The sequence below is a fragment of the Aureobasidium subglaciale genome, assembly GCF_000721755.1.
Source record: "Aureobasidium subglaciale EXF-2481 unplaced genomic scaffold scaffold_6, whole genome shotgun sequence".
NCBI lineage: Eukaryota > Fungi > Ascomycota > Dothideomycetes > Dothideales > Saccotheciaceae > Aureobasidium > Aureobasidium subglaciale.
This window is the reverse complement of record NW_013566989.1, coordinates 788,351-809,574: the sequence shown is the minus strand read 5'-3', so window position 1 is coordinate 809,574 and position 21,224 is coordinate 788,351. Positions and strand designations below refer to the sequence as shown.

At 50.8% G+C, this 21,224-nt stretch overlaps 11 protein-coding genes across 11 annotated transcripts; 4 read left to right on the top strand and 7 right to left on the bottom strand.

Moving 5' to 3' along the window:
- Positions 1-69: 69 nt before the first annotated feature.
- On the bottom strand, positions 70-1,158 carry AUEXF2481DRAFT_28185 (uncharacterized protein; the record flags this gene model as incomplete). The annotated part of the gene is made up of 2 exons (XM_013489898.1): positions 70-824; positions 882-1,158. 2 exons carry the CDS (start codon positions 1,156-1,158, stop codon positions 70-72), a joined length of 1,032 nt encoding a protein of 343 aa, XP_013345352.1.
- A 256-nt stretch (positions 1,159-1,414) lies between these two features.
- AUEXF2481DRAFT_38475 (uncharacterized protein) lies at positions 1,415-2,494 on the bottom strand. Its single transcript, XM_013489978.1, has one exon. The coding sequence runs from the start codon at positions 2,258-2,260 to the stop codon at positions 1,655-1,657; it is 606 nt and encodes a 201-aa protein (XP_013345432.1). The 5' UTR covers positions 2,261-2,494; the 3' UTR covers positions 1,415-1,654.
- A 204-nt stretch (positions 2,495-2,698) lies between these two features.
- On the bottom strand, positions 2,699-4,226 carry AUEXF2481DRAFT_629093 (uncharacterized protein). The gene is made up of 2 exons (XM_013490162.1): positions 3,734-4,226; positions 2,699-3,680 (listed from the first exon to the last, which is right to left on the bottom strand). Exons 1-2 carry the CDS (start codon positions 3,948-3,950, stop codon positions 2,956-2,958), a joined length of 942 nt encoding a protein of 313 aa, XP_013345616.1. The 5' UTR covers positions 3,951-4,226; the 3' UTR covers positions 2,699-2,955.
- Positions 4,227-4,502: 276 nt separating this feature from the next.
- Positions 4,503-6,183, top strand: AUEXF2481DRAFT_46554 (uncharacterized protein; the record flags this gene model as incomplete). Its single annotated transcript, XM_013490005.1, has 2 exons — positions 4,503-4,928; positions 4,984-6,183. The coding sequence occupies 2 exons, from the start codon at positions 4,503-4,505 to the stop codon at positions 6,181-6,183; spliced, it is 1,626 nt and encodes a 541-aa protein (XP_013345459.1).
- A 478-nt stretch (positions 6,184-6,661) lies between these two features.
- On the top strand, positions 6,662-7,631 carry AUEXF2481DRAFT_38471 (uncharacterized protein). The gene has a single exon (XM_013489977.1). The coding sequence runs from the start codon at positions 7,017-7,019 to the stop codon at positions 7,467-7,469; it is 453 nt and encodes a 150-aa protein (XP_013345431.1). The 5' UTR covers positions 6,662-7,016; the 3' UTR covers positions 7,470-7,631.
- A 138-nt stretch (positions 7,632-7,769) lies between these two features.
- On the bottom strand, positions 7,770-8,904 carry AUEXF2481DRAFT_3740 (uncharacterized protein; the record flags this gene model as incomplete). Its single annotated transcript, XM_013489818.1, has 2 exons — positions 7,770-8,317; positions 8,379-8,904. 2 exons carry the CDS (start codon positions 8,902-8,904, stop codon positions 7,770-7,772), a joined length of 1,074 nt encoding a protein of 357 aa, XP_013345272.1.
- A 308-nt stretch (positions 8,905-9,212) lies between these two features.
- On the bottom strand, positions 9,213-10,666 carry AUEXF2481DRAFT_628681 (uncharacterized protein). The gene has a single exon (XM_013490161.1). The coding sequence runs from the start codon at positions 10,358-10,360 to the stop codon at positions 9,383-9,385; it is 978 nt and encodes a 325-aa protein (XP_013345615.1). The 5' UTR covers positions 10,361-10,666; the 3' UTR covers positions 9,213-9,382.
- A 59-nt stretch (positions 10,667-10,725) lies between these two features.
- AUEXF2481DRAFT_38469 (uncharacterized protein) lies at positions 10,726-12,056 on the bottom strand. The gene has a single exon (XM_013489976.1). The coding sequence runs from the start codon at positions 11,704-11,706 to the stop codon at positions 10,972-10,974; it is 735 nt and encodes a 244-aa protein (XP_013345430.1). The 5' UTR covers positions 11,707-12,056; the 3' UTR covers positions 10,726-10,971.
- A 1-nt stretch (position 12,057) lies between these two features.
- AUEXF2481DRAFT_38466 (uncharacterized protein) lies at positions 12,058-13,395 on the bottom strand. The gene is made up of 3 exons (XM_013489975.1): positions 12,987-13,395; positions 12,694-12,880; positions 12,058-12,616 (listed from the first exon to the last, which is right to left on the bottom strand). Exons 1-3 carry the CDS (start codon positions 13,284-13,286, stop codon positions 12,330-12,332), a joined length of 774 nt encoding a protein of 257 aa, XP_013345429.1. The 5' UTR covers positions 13,287-13,395; the 3' UTR covers positions 12,058-12,329.
- A 2,175-nt stretch (positions 13,396-15,570) lies between these two features.
- On the top strand, positions 15,571-16,790 carry AUEXF2481DRAFT_96443 (uncharacterized protein). The gene is made up of 5 exons (XM_013490080.1): positions 15,571-15,613; positions 15,675-15,722; positions 15,799-15,808; positions 15,877-16,442; positions 16,499-16,790. The coding sequence occupies exons 1-5, from the start codon at positions 15,611-15,613 to the stop codon at positions 16,634-16,636; spliced, it is 765 nt and encodes a 254-aa protein (XP_013345534.1). The 5' UTR covers positions 15,571-15,610; the 3' UTR covers positions 16,637-16,790.
- Positions 16,791-17,626: 836 nt separating this feature from the next.
- AUEXF2481DRAFT_629018 (uncharacterized protein) lies at positions 17,627-19,426 on the top strand. Its single transcript, XM_013490160.1, has 5 exons — positions 17,627-17,865; positions 17,936-18,103; positions 18,159-18,274; positions 18,328-18,605; positions 18,658-19,426. Exons 1-5 carry the CDS (start codon positions 17,739-17,741, stop codon positions 19,226-19,228), a joined length of 1,260 nt encoding a protein of 419 aa, XP_013345614.1. The 5' UTR covers positions 17,627-17,738; the 3' UTR covers positions 19,229-19,426.
- The last annotated feature ends 1,798 nt before the right edge of the window (positions 19,427-21,224 follow it).

Here is a 21,224-nt window from a genome sequence, read left to right as displayed (position 1 = left end):
CGGTTGTGCTGTTGTTCTTCTTAACATAATTTTTGACACGCGATATTCAAATTTGCAAGCTTCGTATTATTACTTCAAACTCAGTGCCTTTTGGAACTTCTTCCAGGCTTCTATGCCACGACGGGCATGACTTCCAGGCACTTCTGGTGCAGGATCAGACAGTGTCCTCGAAAAGAGCTCCATGGACACATAACCCTCATAACCCAGACCCTCAATGATAGCCCTAGCCACCCTTTCCACAGGCAAGTAATCGCCTCTGTCAGTCTCGTAAATGAAGCATCGAGCGTTGCGTGACCACGACATTCGGCTTGGTTGACCATCCGCATGGTAAGGATGTTTCTCATCTAGTGGAGGGTCGACACGCTCCGCCGATACAACTTGAATATAGAATACTTTGTTGACATCGACTGTCTTCACAAGTCTGGCTAACGACGCCGCGAGAGCAGCCTCGGCGTCTTCAACCATGCCCGTGGGCGAAGCGGGATCAGCCCAAATGCGACCAGCGATGTTGAATGTATCGAGGCACATGCCAAAGTTTGGGAGATCAACACGCTGCACAATCTCCCACGCAGCGTCCCAAGTGTCGACAAAAGTGCCCCAGCATAAGTTTTCGTATGCAAACCGGATGGGTCGTTCGCGGCTCGCGCCTAGGTTGGCAACTTCAACCATATCGGCTACGATCACATTCATGTCTCCCGTGAGCTGATCTTTGGGCAAGAAGTTGCTTGGTATTTGGATAATGTCCGTGCCGAGTATATCGACGATATCGAACCAGACGTGCAGTTTCTCTATCAGTCGATCGTGTTGTTGTCGGTCTCTCAGCCCTAAATTAACACGTTATACAAGGCGGAGGAAATTGAGACTTTCCGAGTTTGACCAACCTTCGTAGAAGAGAAAGGGTTGTAGACCAATAACGGTCAGGTGATTCTCATCGCAGATTCTTTTGGCCTCTCTGGCGGCAGCCAACAGTTGTTGTGAGGTTGGCGTAGACTTCTCATCTGGAGAGACGGGCGTGGTCATCGTGAGATACTCAAGATCTTCGTAGAAGATTTCGATACCTTCGAAACCAGACATAGATGCAGCTATGATCTTGTCTTCGAAGTTATGGACCCAAGCTCGTCCAAGGCTCATGGACGCTATCGCTGGAATGTACTTCATGGTTGACTATGGCTGTTGCGGACTAGCAACGAAGCAAAAGAGAGGGATCTCGAGTTCGAATTGTCAAGTTAAATCTGAATCGCATCACTGCGTCTTGTATGATACCTTGTATAAAATTACAGTGGCGTCTAGTTGCCCAGCAGTAGGACTGAGGTCGCGGTGCGGGTAAAGACACTTCCGGGCGGGCAATGCCAAGCAGCGCCTCCGTCTCCTGAAAAAACATGCCGCCGCCCTTTCGACATGCCGGCCGTCTCGTCCCTCCAGACATCCCAGCACGATGGGCGCCGTTGCTACGTCGCTCGATGTCCATCGACATCGCGTTCAACACGTCTTGTGTCGTACAGTCGAACGCGTGACAGACTCGCGCGCGAAGAAGCTTGGCATTTTGCGCTGGCGATTTCCGCGACGTCATTTTCCGCAGGGCATCGCACGAGGACTTGCTTGATGATGTGTTCTCTGATTCAGTACCAGTCACACGTTCACTTGATACGGCTATCTAGATGTCAACCTCCTGACCGTCCATCCATTCCTTGATCTGCTTATAGAGCATATCGTGCTTCTCGCCGTTGGCGGTTGAACCGGCCTCACGACGATGTCCGGGTAAGTCCAAGATAACCTTGACACCCATCGTCCTTTCTTGACAGTACGCAAGGTAACGGTATCCAATTGGATACTTCTTCGCTGCCTCGACATCGATCTTGGGTATCCTGTTAGGATCCACCGGGATTAACTTGTCCTTCTCGTAGAAATGTCTAACGTAGTTCGCCCTCCAGTTGCCCGTCTGCTCATCTTTTGACCAGAAAAATACAAAGCGGCAGTCAGATTCAGCATCGGCTTCTATGCCATCCTCGAACTCGAAGCGCTGGGTGATAGTAGCCTTCATCTTCGTGACAGCTCGGGTTGCCTCAGGGTTGATATCCGTCGTTGATCCGTGGATTCTGTGCATGATAAAGACGCCCTTGTCCATTCCGGCCTGGGATGCTTTGATGAAGTCCTGGAAGTGCGTACGGCCAGTCCAGGATGTGTAAATGTACGCATCGGGATGAAAAATGGACTTGAGATTCTCCCACTCGCAAGAGTCTCTACGGAGGAGGCAGCTCATCAGTGGATTGCTCTCTTTGGTGATGTCTAGCGCGGGGTTGAAGGTGAGCTTACCTGTAACAGGGCCACCCCTCTGCCAATTCTCGTAGCTTATACCTCTCGAAAACCAAATTGTCCGGTCCGTTGTTACGGAAGGCAGTATCGGGCCGCGAACCCTCTGGCAATGTGTGCAAGTCAACCATGATTGATGAGTAGAGCAGGTCGTAGACAATGGCTTTCGTTTTGATGACAAGAGCGACTCTTCAACCGGAACCTATGAGCCTGGTCACTTCGCCTATAAGTATAAGGATAAGGAACGCTGAATTGCCCGCTACTCGCTCGGCTTTGTTATGGATTCGGCTGGTCTTCATCACCAAGACCATGGTCGATGACTTATCCGAACGTCCAGCCAGACTCAAACGCAATGAGACCCGGCTAAGATATCTTCCGAGACGTGGAACATCTGGCCGTGCCCTAGGAAAAAGCTTTGGCTCGAACCGTGAGCGCAAGACAGCTGAGTGTTCAGGTCTACGCTACCTTGGCGGTCACGCAATCCTCGGCAGTGATATTTTGACAGCTGCGCCTGCTGCGGTCGACTTTCACTGTGATCAGGATCAGTGGACGATGCAATCTGGTCGGCTGGAGGCCACCGGGAAATGTCTGATATTCATGTAGTACGATCTCTATCCCCTTGGCTTCCAGGACATTGAGATAGCATCATGAGTCTGGTGCCTTCAGTTTCTCTGCAATGGCTGCTTTTACCTCTGTCACGGGCAGTCCAGCAATAGTTTTACCGGTCCAACAGCTATCCTGTGCGCAACCCTGGTAGATCATGGCTTCAGTACCCAAGATCACTTTCCAGCCAGCTTTCTCAGCCAGCTCAGAAATCTGAGTCCAAGGCTTAGGATGGTAACACATCTCAAGGATTGCTCCCTTGGACTTGTCGAGGAAGGTCACCAGAATGTTACGAGCTTCGATCTCTGCTGCACTCGCTGGAGTGAAATTGGGCACACACGCCACGACTGCACCGACACTCTGGGCTGCATGTGCTTGGTCAACGGTCGCAACGTGGACCAAACCCTCTCCGTAACCGTGGTCGCCGCACCAAGAGATAACAGCGTCGACTTCGGCTTTATCGCGGTTGACCAAGTAGACAGTGGTTGCCTTCATGAAGATTTTCAAGGTGTAGATAGCACTACGAGCAGCACCTCCACCACCGACAACCAAAGCTGGTTTCCCTTGGAAGGCGTCTCGATCCGGCATGTTCTGCCAGAAGGCATCCCTGATTCCGATGATGTCGGTATTTGTCCCCACGTAGATCCGCCTGTTGTCAACATGTTTTAGAAAAACAGTGTTGCAAGCTCCTACTGCTCTTCCTTCGTCGGTCAATTCGTCGAGGTGCGATAGTATCGTGACCTTGTGAGGCATAGTCACCGAAGCGCCTGGTTTGAGGTAAGTTGGTTGACCCAAATTCCAACTCTTATTTCTGACTTACCATAGAACTTTGGATGGCTCATGAGCTCAAGGAAATGCGACATGTCCGTTGACTCGAGTAGAAACTGCTGCCACTTGTAGCCGATGTTGTCATAGACAGTCTGGTGCATCAATGGCGAATATGAGTGCGCGATTGGATATCCAAACAGAAGACCAAACTTTTCGACATGTGAGAAGTCTGGTGTTTCACACACTACTGTTTGGTCATTCATTACCATCGTGACTGCTGTAGTTGAGGAGTATGGATTTGGAAATTATAGTGTCGCAGGAGACCGAAGCCCAAGTCATCAGTGCTCGACTGTCTTGCTACCTCATACCTCCCCTCCGTCCAAGAATTCATCCGCCCTAAACCCCACATCCGAGCGTTTGCATTCAGACATTCTGTACCAACTATTAGCCCACCAGCCTTATGGTTAAGGTATCATGTAATTCTGTCGATGAGATGAACTTTGGCATATCTGGGTAAGAACTCTGCCGGCTTGTCGGCGTGGCTTTTGCCAATTCGGTGGCAGTAAATCGCAGACCCGGTCGCCTCTGGGCACCTTCGTTTATGATGCGCCATGGATTCTAGATCTCAGCGCACGCTGTTCTTCCCCGCTCGATCAAAGTCAAATACCCCATGGGGCTGAGCGAGGAAATGGTCACATAAAAGCACGATCGTCCCTCCCCCAGATCCTCATCAATCCTTTTCTGGGGTACAGCATTCTCACATCGTCTCTTTTCTGCCGTTGTCTTCTCACGCACCGTCAAGACCAACCAAATCTACAAACATGGGTTTACTCACCCTCGTCGAGGATCGTCCAACTCCCTCGGCTGTTTACAACTGGAGAGTGTATGCCTGTGCTGCCGTGGCTTCCTTTGCATCATGCATGATCGGTTATGATTCTGCGTTCATTGGGACTACCCTAGCACTGCCCAGTTTCGTATCAGAGTTCGGATTCAAGCACATGGACAAGAATCATCTCGCCCTCATCAAGGCCAACATCGTCTCTGTCTATCAAGCCGGCGCATTCTTCGGTTCGCTAGCCGCATATGCATCTGCATACTTCCTCGGACGCAAGCGTAGTCTGTGGGCCTTTGTCACCGTCTTCATGGTTGGTGCTGGTATCATGTTGGTCGCCAAAGACGGAAACCTGTCTCCTATTCTTGCTGGACGAGTACTGGCTGGTGTCGGTGTTGGTGGAGCCTCCATGATCGTAAGTCCAAAGATCAAATCCTAGCCAGCAACAAACAAACACTAACAGCACCCAGGTACCCATCTATATTTCTGAGATCTCCCCACCAGCTATTCGTGGACGCTTGGTTGGTATCTACGAATTGGGTTGGCAGCTCGGTGGTCTAGTCGGCTTCTGGATCAACTATGCTCTCACTCAGACTATGGGTCCTAGCCGTCGCCAGTGGCAGATTCCTTTTGCTGTGCAACTCATTCCTGGCGGACTTCTGATGATTGGAGCCCTGTGGCTCAAGGAATCACCCCGCTGGTTGTACTCAAAGGGCCGTAGAGAAGAAGGCCTCAAGAACCTCTGCTACATCCGTCAGCTTGACAGCAATGATGTCTACATCGTCGAAGAAGTTGCCTCTATCGACGCCGCTCATGAACAGCAAGTATCCACCATCGGTGTCGGTTTCTGGAAACCATTCCAAGCTGTTAGTAAGAGTCGCACTGTCCAGTGGAGATTCTTCCTAGGTGGTATGCTCTTCCTGTGGCAGAACGGCAGTGGTATCAACGCAATCAACTACTACTCGCCTACCGTCTTCAAGTCGATTGGTATCACTGGCACAAGTACCTCATTCTTCACTACCGGACTTTTCGGTGTAGTCAAGACAGTTCTCACGTTCGTCTGGCTACTGTTCCTCGTCGACAAGCTTGGTCGCCGCAAGCTTCTGATGATTGGTGCTGGTGGTGGCTCGGTGTGCATGTGGATCATCGGTGGCTACCTCCTTGGAACACATGGCAAGCGAAACGGCGAAACACTTGGCTCCGGTGGCATCGCCGCTGTCTTCTTCTTCTATGTGTGGACCGCGTTCTACAGTCCATCTTGGAACGGTACCCCCTGGGTCATCAATTCAGAGATGTTTGACTCCTCCACTCGCTCTCTTGGACAGGCATCTGCCGCAGCAAACAACTGGTTCTGGAACTTCATCGTGTCGCGCTTCACACCTCAGATGTTCTTATCGATGGGGCCCAGCGGATGTGGAGTATATTTCTTCTTCGCCAGCATGATGCTTGCCAGCATTGTGTTTGTCTATTTCCTTATACCTGAAACCAAATCGGTGCCCCTCGAGTCGATGGACCGCCTCTTTGAAATCAAGCCTGTTAGCAGGGCTAACCGTGTGGTCATTGAAGAGGTCAGACTTCACGATGAAGAGTTCCGCCGCGAGACAGTGGGCGAGAAATTTGGTGCTGAGAAGGAGGGCTTCAGATATTCTGAGCGCGTCGAGACTGCTTGATTGTGTCTAGTCGTCGTCGGATCATTAACATTTGGTGCCATCTGCCGACCTTTCTTATACTGCTCACAGCTGTTCGGGGGGTTTCACCTTGCACAGTTCCCGAACCGTCTTGATACTTGTGCATAGCTCGTAGATCTCAAATTGCCATCTAATGGCTTTCTTCAATACTTCCCGCTTCACGATGTTCTTTTAGATCATACTGCTCTACAGAGCTGAGACACATGGACCTTACAGTCTTGCAAAGTTACCATGAAGACTCACTTGTCTATTGTGCAATCAAGTAGCCTCTGGGCGAAGAGTAGCCGCGCACTCTCTCGTACATGATCCGGATAGACAGGAGCACACCGAACAATTTTCTGCGGGCTAATCACGCTAGGTTACAACGACACGTGGCAAGTTACCAGACCTTTCTTGGAGCGAAAGTCACGACCCACGACATGTGTAACGTTTCGTGCAACCGAGGGTGTAATTTGAAGTTGCCGAGCTCTTTCCGGGATCAATGCATCGTTCGCAGCGAAGTCAAATTGTGCAAAGCATCAGCTCTCTCCCGGTTGGACCCATGTGTACCTGCCCTAACACTCATTATTTCTGTTGAGGACGTACGGTACGACCTCACATGCACTTTCCGCTCACAGACTGCGAAGTTGTGCAGCAGCAGCTTGCAAACATTTCGGTAAAGGTCTTAGCCGGTGACTACAAATCAGGGGTAGACCACCAACATATGATCCGATGCTTGAAAGAATCGTCAAATACAGTAAATTGATAACAATCGCCATACTGGTGGTATAACAAGGCGGCAAGATCAAATCTATCACTATCATCTTCCTGCCAAAATGTCAAGCAAATCCATCCTTATGATCAACGGACCAAACCTCAACCTCCTTGGAACCCGGGAACCACACATCTACGGATCCGAGACGCTGAAAGATGTCGAGAATTCAGCGCAACAACAAGGCTCAGATCTAGATCTCAAGATCGCCACCTTCCAATCAAACCACGAAGGTCATATCATCGACCGCATCCACGAAGCCAGAGGCGACTGCGACTATATCATCATCAACCCGGGAGCTTTGACACATACATCAGTTGGCATTCGCGACGCACTCGGAGGTGTAGCTATTCCTTTTGTCGAAGTCCATATTAGTAATGTGCATTCTCGGGAGGAGTTTAGGCACAAGAGCTTTTTGAGCGACAAAGCTGTGGCTGTCATTTGTGGACTTGGTACATATGGCTATACTGCAGCCATCGATTTTGTGGCGAGAAAATTGGCTGTGAAGAAAGATTGAGCACTTCGTGTATCTACAAATTCGAGATCATTCGAAGAAGTCGAGATCAACTGCAAGACAGTGCATAAGGCTATCATCTGTAGTTTTTTTGCAAAGGCTCTGTCTGATATAAAATCCCATTTACCCAGATCACATGGATGTTACACTGCCCAAACTTTCAATTGAGAATGCTACAGGACTAGTGCTGAAGAAACCTCTATCGTGATCGCAGAGATGCACACTAACTCGGTGAAATGATTTGCTCCCACCTGTGTAGATGCATCTTGTAATAAATGCTACCATGACGATTATACTCTATCTTTACAGGTCCTGTACCGCCCGCTCACCTGCCCAGCAACGGCGAATCATCTCCCGAAGAGGCTTCTCCTCAATCTCTCGAGGGTTGGAGTAAGCGTTGGACAGAGCATGCTGGACTCCGATCTCAATGTCCTTCTCCTGCATACCGTACCGTGCCAGATCGCGTGGCATGTCCAGTTTGTCCAGCAACGAGTTCAATCCCTTGATAGCGTCACCATCACTGTTTGGCAGGGCTCGCGCCAAGATCTCCATCGCTTGAGGACATGAGGATGCATTGTATGCAAGTGCATGCGGCAAGACGATGGTATGTGTCTCAGCGTGAGGCAGATTGAAGGAACCACCCAGGACATGACAGATCTTGTGGTGGAGAGCCATTTTCGTGCTGCCGAGACAGATCGCACATAGCCATGCACCATATTGTGCCTTCGTTCGGGCTGAGACTGAGCTGGGGTCTTGTCTGATGGTTGGCAGAGCCTCTGCCAGGCTGCGTATGCCATCTGCGGCCAGCATTTGGATGACCGGATTCGTGTCGACTGCGTACAATGCTTCCACTATGTTCACGAGAGTGTCAATATTGAATCAAACTCGGTCATTGAGAACTTTGTATCTTACCGGCATGTGCAATTGCGTTGATGCTGCTCGTCATACTCAGACCAACAGGTAGGGACATCGTCAAGTCCACGTCGAAGATGACAACAGCTGGCTGAATGTCCGGATGGGATCTTGTAGTCTTCTGGCCATCTACGGTCTCTCCAAGAATTGGTGTCATCTCGCTTCCTGCATACGTGGTAGGAATACAGATGTGAGGGAGGCCTGTCCTGATCGAGATCGCTTTGCCTAGACCGATGGTACTGCCTCCACCAATACTGACAACCGAATCTGCCTTTTGAGTCTTTGCCATCTCCAGTGCTTCTTCTGTGATATGGACCGGTGTATGCATAGTTGCATTGTCGAAGATACCGATAGCTCTGTCGCCCAACAGATCTGTCAGTTTCTTCGCATCGAAAACTTGCTGGCGAGTGCAAAGAACAAGGCATCGTGAGACACCGAGCGAATCAACCTCGTCTGGCAGTGTCTTTACTTTGCCTTGGCCAAATACGACCCTGCCAGGCCTGCTGGTGTAGATAAAAGAGTCCATTTCGATGTCTTGACTGAGGCCGATGGTACGTCTCCGCGATTGGGGTGATCCCCGATACTTTATATCTAATCGTGTAGTTGGTAATACAAACACAGGAGCACTTCGATTGGCCGTTACGCATCGTCGCATACTACTCATGCAGCGGAAGAACACTGCTGGGTGTGAGAGACTTCGGCAAAACACTCTGCCGGACACGGTGACTACAGGCTGAGCGCTTCATGCATGCTTGGAGATCGTCGGCACTGTTACGCGTTCGGTCAGGCCAGTCACCTTTGCATTTTCTCAAGCTGTATTGATTCTAGGCAACACGTTGGCTTTGCATAGAGCGCGCGAGCGCAAGATGTAAGGAGACCATATACACTCCGAGCAAACCACATTCAGCATGGTACCAGCTTGTTTCAACACGGAGGGCTATGTCCACCACATGGAGCAGCTGAGTGAGATCTGACAGATGACTTGCCAATTCGGGTTGCGTAGATTATTCTATCTGGAACTCTTCCACCTCGTAGTTGATACCCTTACTATCCTCTGCAGCTTTTCTCAATGTGCTCCATGCTTCCTGAGCCAATTTAGGACTGATGACAGCGGCATCAGACTCTGAGTCGATCCATACTCTGTACTGCTCATAGATCTGATGGCCGATAATTTCTGTGCCCTCAACCGTAGGCCAACCGTGGACTTTGGCCAACTTGATCTTCCTGGTGACTCTTGGCTTAAAGCACATGTCAAGGAAGACTCCAGGTTCGGGGGCAGACGCTAGGTAGTGATTAAAAATCTTGACTGCCATCTTCTCCGGTTCGGTGCTTGGTGCGCTGTCTGGCACAGTGCCGACAATGTAGAAGGGCGAGGGAAGAGAGCTAGCTTGTTCAAGACTCTGAATGTGGATGATCTTGCACACCGGTTCATCCGATCTAGGAGTAGAGAGCAGTGCCTGGGTGTCGGCGATCAGATCCTTGACCTCCTGGACATCGCGGTTGGCCACATAGATGACGGGACTTTTGAGCTCGACTGCCAACGCGTAGACGGCAGCACGACTCGCACCTCCGGCGCCAACTATCATAGATGGTTTGCCGACGCCTTTGTCGCTGCTTGCCAGGAGGCAGCCTTTAACCCCTCTCCAGTCCGTGTTTGTGCCTTGAAGCTTGCCATCCTTTGTGACGTAAACGTTGTTGCAGGCACCAAGTTTGACAGCGAGAGGATCAAGCCCATCTAGATATGGCATGATGGACTTTTTGTAAGGCATGGTGATGACAGCACCAGCTGCCGTCTTCAAAAGTTCTAGTGCTGACTCGATTGTCGGTGCTTCCGTTGCCTCGAAGATCCATGGTTGATTCAACTTTTGGCAAATGTAGTTATGCATGACTGGTGCGATGCTGTGACCGACGCCGACACCGATCAGATGCAGCTTCTTCGGCTCGGCCGTGGCATCTTGCGTTTGTGTTTGTGCTTGGCTCATTATAAACAGAGTCCTTGAGGGATGATCGATTTGTCTTTCCGGCTTGGAGAGTGCCTGTGGCAGGCTCTTGTACCTCAAAAAGATTGACGTATTACTGCTTGCATGTTGTCGACAGGAGTCCCCGCCTACCGGAAGAGTTCATAGCCGAGCCAAGCGGATTCTGGTGCCTTCATCCGACTGCGATGCTGTGCAGTCTCATACCGGGCAGATCAGTGGACCATTACGCTGTGTTTAATTAATGCTTCAGCATATTGTGAACTTCCAAGATCCATGGTCCTTGGAAAGCTGTTGCTAGGATCCGACGCGTTTCGAGGAAGCAGGACGCGAAGCATGAGGTCGTGTACAAGACAAACAGTGCAAACATGACGTGTCCCACAACTTGAGGCATCTCCGGTTACTGAACTCTGTAATACTTGGAGTCATCGCAAGGCAAGTCATTACGAATAGAGCGATGTCATCAGAGACCCGCTCTTGAAGTGAATTTTGTGAAAGCAGATGTGTGACATGAGACCATATTGCTCCCGATAGAAATTCCTGTGCCATGAAGATGACCTCGAGAAGCAAATATACACCTTCCCAGCGTTCTCTATTTCAGGTGCTCGTCATTGAATTCATCCCTCAGCTTTGTTGAGACCTGCAATATCTGCCGTGAGATCCAGCTTCTCCCACTCATCGTCCCTAGGGAAGCCAAGATGATATCTCCCAGTCACAGCCCATTGCAACTCGGCTTCATCTCCAGTCTCAAAGTCAAGAACATGACCTCCCTCAGCATCTTTTCCTTGCTCAGGCTCCGTCATAAAATGACAATGTACACCACCAATGCTGACACCCTGCATCCACTCGGGACTCACGATGCCGAACATTGTACCCTTGACATTCTCCAGTCTCCATTTCCTCGCATTAGCAGCGACTTCCGCAAGATCTTGGTCTGGATGCTGTTGCGGTCCAGCTATTCTCAAATACAGTGACTTGAAGGTTCCCTTAACCACAAAGGGTACAAACGAATTCTTTCCACCAGCATGCGGCCCAGCTTTCTCAAACATCTCCAACAATCCCCTTTTCTTCAACTCTGGCGCATCAACTTCGTACTCGGGTGAGAACTTTGTGACTTGGACAAAAGGCAAAGAGGTTTCTGGGTCTGCGGGCTGAACTTTTCCGGATGGGAGCATTTGCCAGGGCTTGCCATCTAGGAAAAGGAGTTCGCCGTTCATGCTGCCGAATGTACCAATGCCATGGGAACCATAGCCGGGAAGCTGACCGCAGGAAGGGCCGTTGTGGGCGAGACCGGCCATCAGAGCGCTAGCGGTGCTGAACTGAAAGATGTCGTTGGGTATTTTGGAGACCATGGTGGGTGGTTGAGTTGTATGTGGTTACTGTGTTAAATAGATCCAGTGAGAGCACAGATAGCAGCTCGAGTGTGTGGAAGAGGAATGAGTATGGTTGTTGGAAGTGTGGAGATGTTAGGAGTTTTGATGAGTGTGACCTGCTTGATCTCGTAGTCCGAACTCCGGCTCCAAATGTTGACGATTCACAATAGACGACAGGGCAAGGTGACTATTGTTGGTGAAGTCGGCGACCTCGTTGTGATACTCAAAGATATTGTAATCTCTTGCGTATCTTAGGAGGCATCAACTAATTAGGTACGTGTAGACTAAGAGTTGTCCTTGAGATAGGCAAGCTCAAAGGCGTCCGTCCCACCACCGTCGATGATGTCACCGGTATTTGGAATGTCCGAGCACTTGTGCCAGCGGAGCACTTCTTGCAGCAAACTTGCATTAGTAAGAGCTATGAGCTGAATCACAGAACCGCTTGGTCTTCGCATATTTGCTTGGTATTGAGTGGCGTCCGCGAGGAAGGGGTCGAAGAACGAAGCTGTCCAATTAACGGAGACAGGGTCGTAGCGAGACTTATATTTTGCATGTTTTCTGCTTCTTCGGCAGGTTTTGGAGCCAGCTACCCAAAGAAGATTTTACGTCCTTGACGAATTCCACTCACAACACTCGTCGAACTTGACACCATTGCCACCAAACACATCGAGCGCGCTTCCGATGGTCAGATCCACCTTTCCACCACTCAAGCTTTCAACCAATTCTAAATCTTGCAGGTTACGACCACCTCCTGCGTAAGTGACGGGGATAGAAGACCATTCGGAGAGCTTGCGGACGAGCTCTTCATCGATGCCTTGTTGAAGACCTTCGTTGTCGGCCGCGTGGATGAGGAACTCTGAGCAGTAAGGCTGGAGTAGTGAGATTGATTCTGTATCACTTGTCAACATATGACTGCATTTGGGATACGAAGGGCCGCCTGAAGAGAGGTACAAGCCATTGACTCACCAGCGGTCAATTCCATATCAGTGAGATCTTGCCATTTGTTCATGGCAACGAACCATGTGTCGCCCTTACGACGGCAGCTCAGGTCGATCACGAGTTTTGAGGTATCATTGTCCAAAGCCTTGAGGACCGATTGCAGGCGGTCCAAGGAGAGTTTACCAAAAGGGAACAGGAAGGATGTGATGATGACCTTATAAATCGTACTTAGCACATAATCATCTTCCATGTCAGACTCACCAAGATCCTTGCTCTTGGAGCATTCTCTGACAGGTTCTTGTCTCTACGAGTAAACTCACCTTACTAGCACCCTTCTCAATCCACTCTTTTGCATTTTCGTCCTTGATGCCACCACCAACCTGCAAATGCCCCGGCCAAGCTTCACAAGCCTCCTTGCAAGCATCATCATTGCCGGGTCCCAACATGATTACATGCGCACCCTCCAATGCATTCTCCTTGTATAGCTTTGCATAGTAGGATGATGGCAGTTTGCTTGTAAAGTTTGTCTTGAGTTCAGAGGTGGTGGTTGTCAAGGTGCCGCCGACGATCTGCTTGACACTTCCGGCGTGGAGATCTATACAAGGGCGAAATTTTGTCATTTTGCCGAGTCTGTGAATTTTGAAATAGCGATTTCTTGAGGTCCAATGTGTGACGCAGCTTTGGGCGGTTTGTGTTTTCGATGCTGAGTAGAGTGGTTCTGCAGCGACGCCGGTCTCTAGGTGTCGAAGTTTCTCTTTTCGCGGAGGCTTGGCTCGGCTCCTCCTTCGACAGAGACGCCATTTCTTCGCAGCTTCTTCGAACTTATCTTGACCTCAACAACCACCTCAAAAGAACATCGACGGTGTCTGCAAATCTAGTAGGAAGGAGCGAACGCTGCGGGCTATGAGACGGTGATCCTCGGGATCTGCTGGCATGCACCTATAGGCTTTTTCCTCCGACTTGTACTGAACAGCCTAATGAACGACATCTCAGAACCGTTGAGCAGAGCAACAATCGGTCATCAAGACTTTCTCCCACGAAAACCACGTCTGGGTTTACCTCAAATGAACATCATGAATGATCTCATACTCAGAGAATGCTTCTGTACCATTCTGATTGGTATATCCGGATATGCGACTGTTCTGACTGTGATTTGAGGCATATACAAGATGCTTTTTGATCATGTTTGGTGTGACGCCAGTCAAACAAAACACTGGGTCGAACTTGTTATTGTGAACGTCATCTCATCAACATTGAGCTCGTGTCAAAGCAGTCTGGTGGCAGCTGGTTATGGTGGTCTGAAATTTCGCGAGTGATCTTCAATTCAATCGAGTATCTTACTCAGTGGTGCTCAAATTCCTGCATGTTCCGCGTCAATACTTTGTAAATCAACCGTGAGACATAAAACATCAGTATCCTACTCCAAGATCCTTGGTCACTCAGAGTAGAAACAGATTGCAAATTCAACACAATGTTCATTATCGACATCATCCTGGCACTTATGTCTTCTGTAGGCTTTGGTCTGCTTGGGCCTCTGGCTGGTATGGTTCTTGTGATACACAATGAAGTTATCATAGACTGACAAAAAAAACTAGGATCATGGGCAGCAGGGTTTCAGTCGATGTTTGGCACACCATTCATTTTTCGTTTCTTCCAAAGCGCAGCTATGCACGACGGAGCCCTGAACTCGCTGTTGCGGATCTTCTCGTAGCTATCCCAACTTCTGCAGGACCTTACGAGCGCCATATTTCTGCGTTCTTCGCCGCACACAAGGCTCAGGGTAGTTCCGGCAGCTATGGAACTAATTTCACATCTGGACAAGAGTGCGAGGTGGCAGATGTTGATACCCGAGGAGGACGTGGGGCTTGGGGCTGTTTCTAGTAGGTCGCCGCAGAGATATTTGACGAAGCTTGACGGGTTGTATCAAATATCGAAGTGTCCTGAGTGTCTACCGGAACGATGATGACGGCGCATGTGCAGTCAGTAATTGCGCTCTTGAAGATGCCATAGACCGGGTCAGTGCCGAACAGCGACTGCCAAAGCGCGGCAAGTGAACCTTGTCCTGTGTTTAGTGAGAACCCGCTGTGGCCAGGAACGATTGTTTGCTTCCCGATACTGACAGAGGCAAGACCGACGGCTGCGAAGACTGTGAGAGCTAGAGAAGACATTGTTCTTGGAGGTCGTGTACTTGGGGCTGAAGCGATTCTTCCGAATTGAGCTTGTCGGTAGAGTGCTGATTGACTGACAATGGATGGCGGAAATCACAACCCGGGAGAACAGGTAACAGTATGCTTTTGAGGAAGGAGCTAGTCTCAGGTTGCACTTTCCAAAGTAGATGTTATCGCCTTACCAGTAATACCAACACCCGACATTTACATAGTAGGTCTGACCTGGTCAGATGATACTGAGCTCATTTGACACAACGTCTCTGGTCATTATAGACCACTGTCTGAAGATTGGTTGCGGCAGGGATCATCTTGGCAGGACTTGACATGCGAGAGACACATTGCACCTTGAGCAGTGAGCTGTGCATACATCAGTATCGAGCTAGCTAGACTCATGGCTCTAGCAACGGGGATGAGTGCAGTCCTTAGATAGATACTGAGCAAGCTGGAGCTCGGACGCATGGCATTGTTCAGACGAACGAGCAGCGACAGTGATGCAGATATGCCAATCAGAATGACTGCCGGGACATGTTGATATACTCTCCCAGCCGGTCAGTGTAATCGCATTGAAATATCGAGTGACAATTAAGACGTGGATGATGTGAAGATGCAGCTCATGATGGTGGTCGAGGAAGCGTGTCGGCGAATCGGCGAGGATAAGCCGAACAGTGCGCACACACACACTAGCGTGGACTTGGCGTTGCGAAATACCTTCGAGCGCTTGACGACTTCGATTTCTCGCACGCCCAGCGACAGCAGAACCGCCAACCACATTCAAGATGGTAAAAATCAACCCACCAGGACCCAGCAATACAGCGCGCAATGTGCTGACAGGATATCTAGGGTCGTGTTATTCGCAACCAGAGAAAGGGCCGTGGCTCTATCTTCACTGTATGTCCACCTTCCACCGAGAGCGCGCATGCCGTCGCGAAATTTTCAATCATCTACTGACACAAGCTCCTCGCAGGCCAACACCAGTACGCATCTCCAACCGATCGATCTCATCAAATCCGAACGCTCCCGCTGACTTAGACGCTCTTCAAAGGACTCAACAAGGCCCCCGCCCAGTTCCGTACTCTCGATTTCGCTGAGAGACACGGCTATGTTCGCGGTGTCGTGAAGGAGATCATCCACGACCCCGGACGTGGTGCTCCCCTGGCCAAGGTCGTCTTCCGTGACCCCTACCGCTTCAAGCTCCACACCGAGACCTTCATCGCCAACGAGGGCATGTACACTGGCCAGTTCATCTACGCCGGCAAGAACGCTTCCCTCACCATCGGCAACGTCCTTCCCCTCGGATCCTGCCCTGAGGGTACCGTTGTCACCAACGTCGAGGAGAAGATCGGTGACCGTGGTGCTCTTGGCCGTACCTCCGGTAACTACGTTACCGTCATTGGCCACAACCCCGACGAGGGCAAGACCCGTGTCAAGCTCCCCTCGGGTGCCAAGAAGGTCGTCAAGTCCAGCGTCCGTGGTATGATCGGTATTGTCGCTGGTGGCGGCAGAACAGACAAGCCCCTCCTTAAGGCTTCGCGCGCTAAGCACAAGTTCGCCGTCAAGCGCAACTCATGGCCCAAGACTCGTGGTGTTGCCATGAACCCCGTCGACCATGTAAGGATTCGCCACACCCAGCAGACGCACAAACAGCACACTGACACAATTTACAGCCTCACGGTGGTGGTAACCACCAGCATATCGGTAAGGCCTCGACCATCTCCCGCTACGCCGCCCAGGGTCAAAAGGCTGGTCTCATTGCCGCCCGCAGAACTGGTCTGCTCCGTGGTACACAGAAGACCAAGGAGTAAAGTGGTTAGGGGATCGGAGTGCTGGTCGGTTGGGTCGTCATTCTCGTTTACTTTGCCAAAAAACTATGAGCGATGCCTGGCATTTACTATACCGTACTGTTTCGGGGTTAGATACCAGGAATGCCAGAAAAACCTACGAGCAAAATGGCTTTTTCTTTTCACAGGCAGCATCATCGAGGAATGTCCAAAAATGTTTCATGAGCACGTCGAGATTCCCAGTAGCATATTGCACCAGTGACTGTACATGTGAGGTGATTGTACATCTGATCAGGGGGTGACATACACTATGGATAGGGTTCAAAGAGTGTATTACTTCGCAACTGCTGATCGTCCTTGTTCGCTACCGACAGGCGACGGGCCGCGTCGAAGCAGGGGAAGAAGGCTGTGCCTGTGTGGTTAGTGGGTTTGGCAACGGTGGGTCAAATAAGTGCGAGTCAACCTTTGTTTCGCGACTGACAGAACAGCCGCCGGGCATCTCCACACAGCGATGGCCGTTGAACGTAGAGCGTGTACAAACCTCACGTACAATAGTCTCGTTGCAGTCGCAAACAAGGCACAAGGAAGACTACTGAACTACAAGCGGGTAAGCATCGAGATGCGGCAGAGTTCTTCAGCAAAACAGGCCGCGGACGTGGCGGTCGCGTGTACTAGCTTCTGGCCTGGCCTAAAAAAAGCTTATGGAACATGGTTAGGAACGCGTGTATTCGGCCGTGGCCTCCCCCTAAACTGGTGGAGTCTGGGAGAGTCTGGGGAAAGTGGCCGCAAAGACGGGTTTCGATTATGTATGAGAAGTTTAACTAAAGACATTCTACTCGAAAGCTGGTGTCCAATAGAGTCACGGCTCAACCGATTGACTTATCACAGGCTTCCTGTTTAAAGGCTGCTTCACAGCCAGCCCTGCCACTCGCGTTACCTCGTCCCCCCACTCCAACCACGGCACATCAATTAAATCAAGTGCGGCAGTGCCCCTCTCGCCAGTGCTTGCCCTCATTTCCCACACACTCTTGGACCTGCTCTCCGACTTGGACGCAGACGACATCTCGGACACTGTACAACAACCTTTCTTTCTTCTCAGCAGATAAACAAAAACAGGACCGCCAAGATGAATATCGGCAAGAGATTCGACCGCATGAAGCAATGGACGGACGAGCGAATGGGCAAGGAGATCAAGACTGCCGCTTCGGACGAGTTCAAGGCTCTTGAGCTGGAGATGCAGTTGAGACACGAAGGTATGTCTCCCCGCTTGCCAGGGGCAGGACACGTAGTGTAGGCCTCGGTGCTGACATGTCTGCTTTCCAGGTATGGAGCGTCTGCAAAGGAGTATGACGACGTACGTCAAGTCTCTGTCCAAGACCAAGGAGGCCGAGGACAAGGAAAAGACGTTGCCCATTTCCAACCTAGGAGCCACCATGGCCAGCCACGGAGACGACTTCGAGCCGGACTCGGAGTTTGGACAGTGCCTCTCGAGTACGTGATCGCGATCGATGCTATCAGCGGCGGACAATTGACTGACACGTCGCAGCCCTTGGTAGAGCCAACGAAAGGATCGCTCGCATGCAGGAGAGCTACGTCTCCAATGCCACAAACAGCTGGCTCGAGTCGACTGAAAGGTCCATGGCCCAGATGAAGGAATACCAGGTGAGTCTACTGCCTGCCAGCTGTCCAGCCCATCACTGACCCTGTGCTTCCAGACTGCTCGCAAGAGACTCGAGACGCGCCGCCTCGCATACGATACCTCGATGAACAAGCTGCAGAAAGCAAAGAAGGACGATTTCGCGCTGGAAGAGTCGGCACGCTCCCAAAAGGCAAAATATGACGAGTCGAGCGACGACGTACAACGCAGGATGCTGGACATCAAGGAAGCAGAGGTCGACAGCATCAACGACTTGTCCACCTTCCTGGACGCTGAATTGGCATACTACGACAGAGCACGAGAGATCCTCATGCAAGCCAAGAGAGATTGGCCAGCGTACGTTGATGCACGACTACAATTGACACGGGCGTATGCTAACAGTATGCAGCACTTCTGCTGGCGCTGGCAGTGGTCTGGCCATTCCAGGAGGCCGCAGAGCACCCAGATCCCGCTCTAACACTGGGGCCTCTGCTTCTTTCCGTCAGATTGACGAGGATGGCCCGGTCACCGATTTCCGTCCTCCAATCCGCGCACGCGCACCTTCTGGTACCAATTCTCCTCGCCGTGAGTTGGCCGGCTTCGACCTTCCTACAAGACCTTCTGCCCGTTTCGAGGGCCCCTCGAGCCTCAACTCCCGCGACGCTTCCCCTGTTGCTATGCCTCGTCTGTCTCGTGTACCCACCGATTCGTCCTTGTCCCTCAGACAGGGCTTGCGACCTTCCAAACGAAACGACAGTGCAAACTCGGACGTCTTTGGCGATCAGGATGACTACGCCATGGACAACGACCGCTATGCCGACGAAAGATCTGTTTCTCCCGCCTCGTACAATGCTGCTCCTAGTTTCTCGCGTTCTGCTAGTTGGTCCCAGCAGGACGGCGGAGCTAAGAAACTTGCTCCTCCACCACCACCTTCAAGGTATGTTCCTGCAAGCGAACGCGCAATCGAAGTCCCATACTGACTTGTACATTCAGAGCCAAGAAGCCTCCACCACCACCACCCATGAAGCGTAGCGCTTTGAGTTCGTCCGACATTCCGCGACAGTACTAGATCATATGTTCAATTTGGAGTGGAAGCAGGTGGAAGTGATTTTCTTGCGAGCATACAGGGGGAGGAAGGAGCATTGTTTTTCGAGGCGTTTTGCACATTGGTAGTTTGGCGACGCATTTTCCTGTTCATCGTCTTAGTTGAGTACTTGCGAATCAAAAGTGATAGTTTTGCTCTCTCTCTCAAAATCCTCTAGTTTGTGGCATAAATATGTTGTGAGCAAGCCAATTCGTGACAGCAACCAAGTCGAAGCACCAAACTTCTCGAATGTCCAACAAAGTCCAACGAAAACTGTCATCTTGTCGATTGTCAACAGAACAATCCTTCTATCATATCAAAACACTCCTTCTCTTCATATCTGTTGCAATGAATGAAAGAGTCTCTTGCTGTTGTACCATTGCATCGAGAGAACAGATGCTGTCCAGGGTCATCACAACAGCATGAGAAAGCGATATCGGAGCTCCCCCGGGTCTTACGACCAAGCTCACCTGCACTCTTCACTCGACAATCACTTTTAAGTAAATCGACACCAGATCCGCAGGAGTCTCGATTCAGCAACTCGTGCCCGAACCAGGAGCTCGTCGATCGCCTATACTCTACGACATGACAAACGCGACATTGGTACCTGGCCGACGCGCCACAAGAGCTGGAGCCCAGAACACGCGTCTTTGATTGAACGCGTCCACCATCGATCGATATACCAGACTCAGAGACGTATACGAAGTCATGAGCTGCGAGTGACGAAGCCTTCGTCATTCGAGAACATAACGAGTTCGTGTACAATATGGAAAATGAAATAGCAAAGCGCGTAGTGAGAGTCTCTTTCGCAGACGCTGGATAGCGCGTACATCCATGCGTCTGCGGATTTCATCTACCCTGTCCAGCTTGGCGGATTGCCCCCTGCTGAATGGATCTATGACTTTTTGGCTAATGGTGCCGACCACAAGTACTCTTGCTACATATGCCACTCTTCTCATGGCTTGTAATATCATGTCATGCTGGTGCTGCCTCATTGGCGATTGATGACTACAGCGGCACAGAGAATGATGCGCACTATGCGAGACAAGCAGATGTGTTGCTGGGTGCTCTTTTTCTCCATTTTCAAGGGCTGGGACTACGTCGAGGCATAGCAAGAGTGGATGTCGACCGATACGAATCGACTAGACTCTTGTCTTGACAAGTACTGCAGACATGACCTGTCTGGCTAATATGTAATGCAGTTTTTTCTCGCTCTGAATTGTCTCTGTGAATGGTAGAAGTGATCTGGTCGTCGATTATAAAAAGAGGGCTGCAGGTGATTTGAGTTGTGATCTGATGAAATGCCTGGAGTGAGCATTCACTGTTTACCTTCCCATACGATGCTTGATAGTTAGTGAAGTAAGAACGAGTATTTTCAGGGCTTCTCTCGCAGTGAAGTGCAGTGCAGTGCAGTGAGATGTGCTCAAACTGAGCGATCGGAACGGATGTGATGTGGCATCACGTGGCTGCCAAGAGCTTGGCAGAAGAGAGCCGCCGAGCAACTTCAGGCTCCAGATCTGTCTTGCGCGAGGTTCGGTTGTCGAGCGACAGCATCGCCCGGAATTATACCCCCGCTTCGTGCCATCAAGAAGTTCACTGCAACGCGTATCCCAAGCAGTCGACGCGACGGTGTTTAATTCGGAGAGTGCCAATCACGACGCCCGACGCTCACTTTCCCTTTTTCGCCCACTCGTACGCGCGAGGCAAGCGCGACCGCTTCACACGCCCTTCCCATCCAACCACAGCCCGAGTCATCAACGCCGGCCATCACGAACGAGCGTCCATCCAGCTTGACTCGATTCAACGCCAACCACGTCTCGCAACGCCCGCCGTCGACACCGCGACTACCGCTGTCGCTGAATTGGCCCCCCGGCTCAATTGACTGAACTCCG

Coding starts and splice junctions, on each gene's coding strand:
- AUEXF2481DRAFT_96443 (XM_013490080.1), top strand. Junction 16,443..16,498: donor CCATGAACCCCGTCGACCAT/GTAAGGATTCGC, acceptor CACAATTTACAG/CCTCACGGTGGTGGTAACCA.
- AUEXF2481DRAFT_38469 (XM_013489976.1), bottom strand. CDS start 11,706: ATGGTCTCCAAAATACCCAACGACATCTTTCAGTTCAGCACCGCTAGC.
- AUEXF2481DRAFT_38475 (XM_013489978.1), bottom strand. CDS start 2,260: ATGAGCTGCCTCCTCCGTAGAGACTCTTGCGAGTGGGAGAATCTCAAG.
- AUEXF2481DRAFT_629093 (XM_013490162.1), bottom strand. CDS start 3,950: ATGGTAATGAATGACCAAACAGTAGTGTGTGAAACACCAGACTTCTCA. Junction 3,681..3,733: donor GAGCCATCCAAAGTTCTATG/GTAAGTCAGAAA, acceptor ACCTCAAACCAG/GCGCTTCGGTGACTATGCCT.
- AUEXF2481DRAFT_38466 (XM_013489975.1), bottom strand. CDS start 13,286: ATGACAAAATTTCGCCCTTGTATAGATCTCCACGCCGGAAGTGTCAAG. Junction 12,881..12,986: donor TTGAGAAGGGTGCTAGTAAG/GTGAGTTTACTC, acceptor ACGATTTATAAG/GTCATCATCACATCCTTCCT. Junction 12,617..12,693: donor TGATATGGAATTGACCGCTG/GTGAGTCAATGG, acceptor CAAGTGATACAG/AATCAATCTCACTACTCCAG.
- AUEXF2481DRAFT_38471 (XM_013489977.1), top strand. CDS start 7,017: ATGTCAAGCAAATCCATCCTTATGATCAACGGACCAAACCTCAACCTC.
- AUEXF2481DRAFT_628681 (XM_013490161.1), bottom strand. CDS start 10,360: ATGAGCCAAGCACAAACACAAACGCAAGATGCCACGGCCGAGCCGAAG.
- AUEXF2481DRAFT_629018 (XM_013490160.1), top strand. CDS start 17,739: ATGAATATCGGCAAGAGATTCGACCGCATGAAGCAATGGACGGACGAG. Junction 18,104..18,158: donor GTTTGGACAGTGCCTCTCGA/GTACGTGATCGC, acceptor GACACGTCGCAG/CCCTTGGTAGAGCCAACGAA. Junction 18,606..18,657: donor GCCAAGAGAGATTGGCCAGC/GTACGTTGATGC, acceptor AACAGTATGCAG/CACTTCTGCTGGCGCTGGCA.